General features: G+C 38.3%; 1 protein-coding gene across 1 annotated transcript; it reads left to right on the forward strand.

Moving 5' to 3' along the window:
- The first annotated feature begins 6,543 nt into the window (after positions 1-6,543).
- Positions 6,544-7,652, forward strand: LOC139849312 (uncharacterized). The gene is made up of 3 exons (XM_071838972.1): positions 6,544-6,760; positions 6,848-6,934; positions 6,997-7,652. The coding sequence occupies exons 1-3, from the start codon at positions 6,544-6,546 to the stop codon at positions 7,650-7,652; spliced, it is 960 nt and encodes a 319-aa protein (XP_071695073.1).
- Positions 7,653-7,899: the final 247 nt, after the last annotated feature.

The raw sequence follows: 7,899 nt of genomic DNA on the forward strand, positions 1-7,899 counted from the left end.
GTCCTGTTTCAAGCGTTTGATCTCACGATCCATAACTTCTAAGTTTCTTCTATGTAGTGCATTTTTATTATAAATGCGGAGGTAATTCTAAGGGATAATCATGAGTGTCATATGACTAGGTTTCCTTAAAAGGAATTGTGATATTTTAGTCATACAAGCATTTCAGTAAGCTGGACACCTGAAATGTGCAACGAACATTACTAAGTTTATTTGAAACCTTGAGCGTTTATGTCACCATTAGAGCAGACAATCAGAGAGAAGTACTTGGAGATCACAGCCATGTAGTTTGATGCATGGCTTGTGTTTGTTAGAGATGGTACCAACTTCAAATTTTGGAAGGTAACCATAGTCATTATACTTTTGGTTTTCAAGAAGTTCCTAATGTGAATCGATGAAAAGAGATGTCAGCTGAGCATTCACTAATCAGGCTTATATACAAGTATGCCATAATTACTAAGATGCCTTCAGGATGGTATGAGTTATTTAAGGAAAGATATTGTTCAGTGTATTATAATACATGCGAACTTATCCTTGGAAATAGTTTTTGATAGTTCATTGTAGAACGCAACTTTATGATCATGATTTCAGTTACATGTCAAGTCAGGGATCGAAACTTGACTAGGATAATGTCCAGTTGCAATCCACGAAGGAAGAAATATTTAGAGTAACCACATAAATGGCACAAAATATTAAATTATAGAATTGATATTTACTAGAGTTTTGTGGTTTAGCCATGAAATATCGGAAGTAAAAACTCTTCAACGGTCAACCTTAAAAGGGAAAAGTTAATTAGAACAGAGGGTTTTGAATGATGAACTTAATGATAAGTTTCAGAGGATGAGAGGAATTGTGATTAATATGTGGTGTAGAATAACACGAAAAATTTTATATAAACAAGCAATGAAAACTTTATAGAAGTTTGAGTCATTTAAAGTGACAATTTAAAAAGTAACGAAGTTCTTAATAAAATTAGAGTTATGTACAACATGTACTATTTTAAGTAAAATTTCTTTTGAATAAAAGAATTGATTTATAAAACTCAAAGTATAATTTTATATGTACTAGTAAAGGTAAATTTTGTTTACTTTATTATATAAACATATACGATTTATAAAATTTGCACGAATGGTAGTAAATAAATTTATTTTATAAAATTTCGAGAGGATCACACAGTAAAATAGTATGTGAAAAATTTTGGTAACAGAATTTTCATATTTTGGAGGTTACGAGTTGGAAAAAGATCGATGAAGATCGGGTGAAGGAATTTTGAAAATTTAGGGTTATTTTTAAGCAACAATGTTGCGAGGTAATGAAATCTATTGTATTTAAATACGGTTGTTGACTATTATTAGGGCATATATTCTTGGAATTCAAAATGTTCATGTGTGAAGCTGTTGCTGACAAGTGAGATATGAATGGTAGAGTATGAGAACGTGAAGTTAATCCACTGTTGACTCTGAAATGTCAAGAGGTCAGACTAGTTATTGGAGTTGGAAGGCTGGGAGTAAGTGCCCTTATTATATACTCATGGACTGCTTGATTTCAACGGTCACAAAGATTTCATAATAACTTGAGCATGAATGCTCCGATGTTCACATAGACAAGTATGAAGGCACGCTAATGCAACGGATTTCGACTATGTGATGATCATTGCAAAATAAAGTTATCAAGCTCCTGTTAAAGCTGTGATTATTGTCGGATTGGTATGAGTTTCCCCAATGAGTAAGGCAGATGTGAGGACATGGTGTCACTTGCCTATTGTTAGAAACATTAATATATAATAATTTAATGATACATCTAACATGATTTTAACACCGAGGAGAAATCGTAAGATTTTTAGGAAAATGGTTAACGGTTCAAAGGTCGTGACTTTTCGGGGGTGTCACTTCAGGTCACTTAAGAATAGGCATCCTTCCTTCCAGCAGGGATGTGATAATTAAGCGTCAAAGATAAAGAGATAGGTTGTTTAAGAAAGAAAGAATGCAAAGATTTACAACGTTTATGGCATAGGAGAATTTGTTAATCTACTCATGGGTATGAGATAGATAGTTTAATTGAAACGAGCTCTTCGTATCTACAAATCAGATGATGATTACCCTTCATGTAATAACATTGAGATTTTCGAATGAATGGCTTTGGAATTTTTTTTCTTTGATTCACTCTCTATTCCATATGTCATGATATTGGAATTTCTATATGAATTACCATAATATAATCACGTTGACCAAGCATCATTATATTTCACTAATTCATACTTCCACTTCAATATCACTCCACAAGGTCAGGATATGTGATCAAACTTAGATAGTTGACGTTGGAATGTTGAGTCATGAGTGACATCCCTTGGTTTCTCCAACCGAGATGATCTTATGACTCGCGCGAGTCAAAGAATACTTTGAATCACAATGGCGGAGTCAGGTCATAAATGTAACGACCCGACAAAATCGTCATTGACGGCGCCGTTAACTTAGGTCCCGTTACGTGGTCATAGTCCCTAAATGAGACGCGTTTGACCAAAATTATGTCGCATTCATTTGAAACGTGTAAGACTTGCAAATTTTTAAGTTTACCAACAGTTCAACAACAAGTTTAAATTTACAAAAGTTATAAAGTATAAATGAAATAATTTGCGACATAATATAAGTTGTAAATCTCGAATGCTCTCAATAGCGTATGCATGTAAACATTTAGTTTGAATCCAAAGGTGCTATCACTAACGTATGCATGTATGCTTGACCCCAAGCAAGTAATCAAAGTGTGCGAAAGCATGTATCAATTAGCCAAGTATGAACCTGAGAAATATATAGAAAATTGTCAACGAAAAACGTTGGTGAAATCATAGGTGTATTTGTAAACGTTGTTTTGAACCACAAGATTTAGTATAAATCGATTATCAAGCGTATACATCTCAAAAGATGTTGTTTGTATCACGAGCACCCAATTATCAAAGCTTTACTGAATCTTACCTCTGTATAATAGTGTTAGAACCTACTCTATATCTCGAAAATATGTTTCATTCATCCGAATGAGGGTTCGTCAAACCCGTATGGCCACACAACATAAGTTCTCGCTTACACCCTACAAGTGTAACTAATGATAATTGGACTTGAGGATTTTTATTCAAACTCGTATGTATCTTTGATTTCGTATTTGTGTTCAAAGTATAAAAGTATGAAAGTATAAAATGTATACAATGTATATGTTTCTCAGCCCACGGTTTAAAAGTATAAAAGTTATCGAAAAGGTGGGACTATGATGTCACCTCGAGTGCAAGAGTATAAAGGTACTTCACAAAGTAAACGTGTGCATGAAAGTTGCTTAGTCTTGACCTAAACAAGTAAGTTGTATCAATTAACTGGTTACGACACAAGGTCTGGCGAAATGTGTTCAATTAGTCCTATGGCTCGTTACGACTCGATTAAATAGCATGTGAGTCACGTTGTCAAGTTTCATGCAAGAATCAAGTATAAAAGAAGATTAGAACAATTGCATAAGTATTTGTTAAGTTTGAATAAAAGTCAACTTTGGTCAAAGTCAACGAAAAAGTCAACGGGGTCAGGTCGGGTATCCGACAATTTTCTATGAAAGATAAGCATATATAAGTATGTTGGCAAAGTTTCATGTTGATCGGGGGTGCGTAGCATAGTTAGAATTAAACAAAAATGGGCATTTTTAGATAGTCGGGGCCCGGAGCGGTGCTCCAAGACCCTGAACGGCCCTCCAAGACCCTGAGCGGCCCTCCAAGACCCTGAGCGGCACTCAGAATGTCTGTTCAGCAAGTCTGGCAGTTTTTGAACACTCAAGCACGAATCCAACTTCAAACAACCATAACTAATGAACCGTAAACATTCAAAACATGTATCTTATATCGTTGGAAAGGTATTTTGATGAGGAATACAACTAAATACATTTCATTTACCAGAAACATCATTTATAAAAATCAAAATGCTCGTCGAATGATCGTTAATATTTCATTATCAAAGTTTCAAGTTCGTAAAACACATTTCATGATTCGGGAACTTACTACACACATATTAATGATACGCATATCCACAAGATTGTGCGGATGCGCATCCAAAGCCCTAAACTGCCATATACGGCCTATGACACGGGTATAGTCACACCCTATGCTCCTATACCATCTGATGCGAGTTTCGTATACTTGCACAGGGGTCCGGTACATTCTAGAAGAATGTACGGTATAATCAATTCGGATTCTCTTCCTTAAATAACGAAAGTTAGTTAAGGATAAGATTGCATTTAATTAGGGAAGATATTCTACCGAAACCCTAATTCGTGAGCCTATAAATACATAGCTCATAAACCCTAACGAATACAGACATTCACTCGTTTACTCATACATAAACCACAGCATACAAATGTCTATCGTACGAACAAAGCTTCATACGATCTATAAAGACTTTCAGGTATGTATCGAACTATAAAACCTTCATGTCTTTGGGCCACTCAACCTCGTATACTAGGTTGTTGGTGGACTCTAAAATCGGCCACCCTGTCAGAATCAAAACGATACTGATATGGGTTATCCATGACTAAGCGTCGGAGGTTCGAATGTTGTTAGTCCTTAAACCCCTTTATGCACTCAAGCGTAGGTTCACCTTGACCCCGTGAAAATATGCTTGATCATTTGGCACCATCCGTGGGACCGGTTATATGAAACAAAGAAGATTGGAATTTATGTTGTATATGATTTATTGTACGTGCCTTTTTCCATAAAGCTTTTTTGTTTAACTAATCGGTCACTTTCAGGTTTTTATTGTTAGCAAGAATGGGTGGAGGAAGTAAGGGTGCAAAGAATCAAGGGCGATCGGACTCTTCAGGAAGTCCAGGGTTTCAAACACCTACGACGACTGTTATGAACACACCGTCGATGCTGCCAACACCAACCAAAGGTACATCAAAGCCTCCATCAACACCAAGTGTTGGAACAGGGCCGGTTACATCAGAAACTCTCCTGAATGAGTCATCTAAGGGATGGTGGCACACTCCCGATGGAAGTTTACTAGAAACGGGAACTGGTTTTAAGCCATTCGAGGATCTGTCACTAAAAATCCTGAGCTTTGGTTCTCCAAACGAATCGGTTCCACCAGGCTTTAAAGTTAAAACTACCTTTGTGGGTACAATACCAATTATCACCTCGGTTGAACCTGAAAAACCGATTGAAAGGGTCACTACGGAGAAAGCTCAGGAAAGAATCAGGCAGATGGGTCTAAGAAATCCAGATGGCTCATACATCATGCTGACACCACAATAAGGGTCAACGGCACGTGTGGCTTTGCAATCAGTCCATACTGTTGCAAGCAATCAATATAGCAGAACGCACTATGCCGTAACCCTGTCAAATAGCTTCATATCTCAATTACAGCAAGTTGCGCCACCACACTTGGCACCCGCTTTCAATGAGCCAGCGTGGGTACAAGAGTTTATGAGCAATTGGTTCGCAGTGATGCAAGGGCAAAAAGCTAAACAAAGTCTTGAGTTAGCTCCTACAACAGAAAAGTTTGTGCCGCACATCACCAATCATCCCTTCACAGTCGCACCGGTGTTGCCTCTAACACTTGAAAGTTATGATGGGTTATCAGATCCGGATGACTTTTTACAAAAATTTGAAGGAACCGCAAGAACACACAGTGGGGGTGATGCAGTAGCATGCCATATGCTACCAATAGTGTTGCAAGGAGTGGCAAGAGAATGGTTCAATAATTTGCCATCCCAAAGCATTACAGGTTTTGCGGATTTGCGCTCAAGGTTTTTATTGAACTTTCACAATTTGTGCACACGCAAAAGAACACATGTCGAATGTCATGACATTAAGTAGAAATTGAAAGAGAGCTTGGGAGAAATAATAGACAGATATACCAAAGAGGTGGCTAAGATACAAAACTTGCCAGAAAGCCAGAAGGTATTCGGCTTTAATCATTGTATAGATACTGACAGAAACCTGTCTTTATTGTTACGAAGAAGAGTGCCAGAAACTTTCGCGGAAGCTGTAAAAGAAACGCATGATTACATGCGGGCACAAGAATATATAAAGCAGAATTGCAGAAATACCTCTTCAAACATGGACATCGATGATGATTATTATCGAGTGAAGGGAAGAGGTTCGGAGCTGGGTAAACGTTATGGTGGTAATGGCCAACGTAGGGGTGGTACCTATCATAATGATAAGTATCGCAAGTTCAACAACAATAAAGGGGGAGGAAGCCAGAGGTTAAAAAGCAGCCATGCTGAAAATGTTGCGTTAATAAAAGATCTCACCAAAACACCAAAAGAAATTTTAGCTACAGAGGCAGTGTGCAAAAGCTTCGAACCCCAGTGCCTTTGTCAAAGTATTATGGAAACAGATACAGAAGCAAATTTTGTGATTTTCATGATGATTACGGTCATGAGACCAATGAATGTCGGCACTTAATTGAAAGAGTTGTTGCTGAACTCAAAAAAGGAAGATTGCAACACTTGAAGAAAAGCGCAAGAGCACAAGCCGACAAGCCAAAGGGAGAAAAAGAATATACGTGCCAAAAAATGAATGAGGGAAAGGAAATGGATAAAACCATAAACATGGTAACCAGCGGACGGATAAATCACAGGGGCAAGTTAGAGGTATCTGAGGAATGGGAAAAAACTCCCATCACATTCTCGTCCATAGCACAGGAACCCTTGGATGCGCCCATTATAATTAAAGGACGTGTCAAAAGTTACGGGTACATCATCAAGCGATTGCATGTAGACACCAGTTGCGGTGTTGATATAATGTACGAGCACTGTTTCCGCTTATTACCAGGGGCTGTGTGAGCCAAGCTAGTGGCTCCTAACACTGCGTTATCAGGATTTTCTGGTGAGTCCGCATGGCCAATCGGGATCATTGAATTAGAGCTGGAGCTGGTGGACGATGATAATAAGGAATTAGTGAGAAGTACGATAGTAGAATTTGCCGTCGTAAGGTCCTACTCAAAATATAATTCAATGCGTTTTTAGGGCGCACGACTTTGCAAAAATTAGCAGCTATCCCTTCAACGGTACATGGCCTTATCAAGTTCCCAAAACCGCTAGGGATTGCAACGATAAGGTCAGAAACACAAGATGCAAGCATCGCGGCCATAGAACAAGCAGAGCAGCAGCCTAGTGAGACCGTGCAAATTCGAAGCTGCATGATCATCCCAAACTCGCGAGATCCAGAACAGAAAATTAAAATTGGCGGAGGATTGTCTGATGAGACAAAGTTTAAGCTTCGTAATATATTAGCTTCTAATACAGACGTCTTTGCATGGAAAGAAGCGGACATGACGGGTGTACCAAGGGAAATTGCTGAGCACAAGCTTAACGCGAATCCTAATCTGACGCCAGTACGACAAAAGAAACGCGACATGGATCCTGAAAGAAGCAAATGGTTGAAAGTAGAAGTCGACAAGTTGGTCAAAGCAAACATCTTGCGAGAAGTAAGGTATCAAACATGGGTAGCAAACCCAGTGTTGGTAAAAAAGCCTGATGGGTCTTGGCGCATGTGTATTGACTTCACGGATATTAATAAAGCTTGCCCTAAGGACAATTATCCACTGCCAGAAATAGACTGGAAAGTTGAATTGTTAGCTGGCTTCCGATACAAATGTTTCCTAGATGCGTACAATGGATAGCATCAAATACAGATGGCAGCGGACGATGAGGATAAGACTGCTTTTCACACAAGCCAGGGGATATACTGCTATACCAAGATGCCATTCGGTTTAAAAAAAGCTGGAGCAACTTACCAACGGGTAATAGATGAAGCTTTCAAAGGTCAGATTGGAAGAAATTTAGAAGCATATGTTGACGACCTGGTCATAAAAAGCACAACAGAATACGTTTTGGAGAAGAAAAAGGGAAGTTTCTTGGTCATATAAT

Source organism: Rutidosis leptorrhynchoides, chromosome 5, assembly GCF_046630445.1.
Source record: "Rutidosis leptorrhynchoides isolate AG116_Rl617_1_P2 chromosome 5, CSIRO_AGI_Rlap_v1, whole genome shotgun sequence".
Classification (NCBI taxonomy): domain Eukaryota; kingdom Viridiplantae; phylum Streptophyta; class Magnoliopsida; order Asterales; family Asteraceae; genus Rutidosis; species Rutidosis leptorrhynchoides.

Bases quoted from the DNA above. Each gene is read 5' to 3' on its own strand.
- LOC139849312 (XM_071838972.1), top strand. From the start codon at position 6,544: ATGAATGAGGGAAAGGAAATGGATAAAACCATAAACATGGTAACCAGC. The intron at 6,761-6,847 runs GTGTTGATATAA...CTGCGTTATCAG, and splicing joins GCATGTAGACACCAGTTGCG to GATTTTCTGGTGAGTCCGCA. The intron at 6,935-6,996 runs GTACGATAGTAG...ATGCGTTTTTAG, and splicing joins TAATAAGGAATTAGTGAGAA to GGCGCACGACTTTGCAAAAA.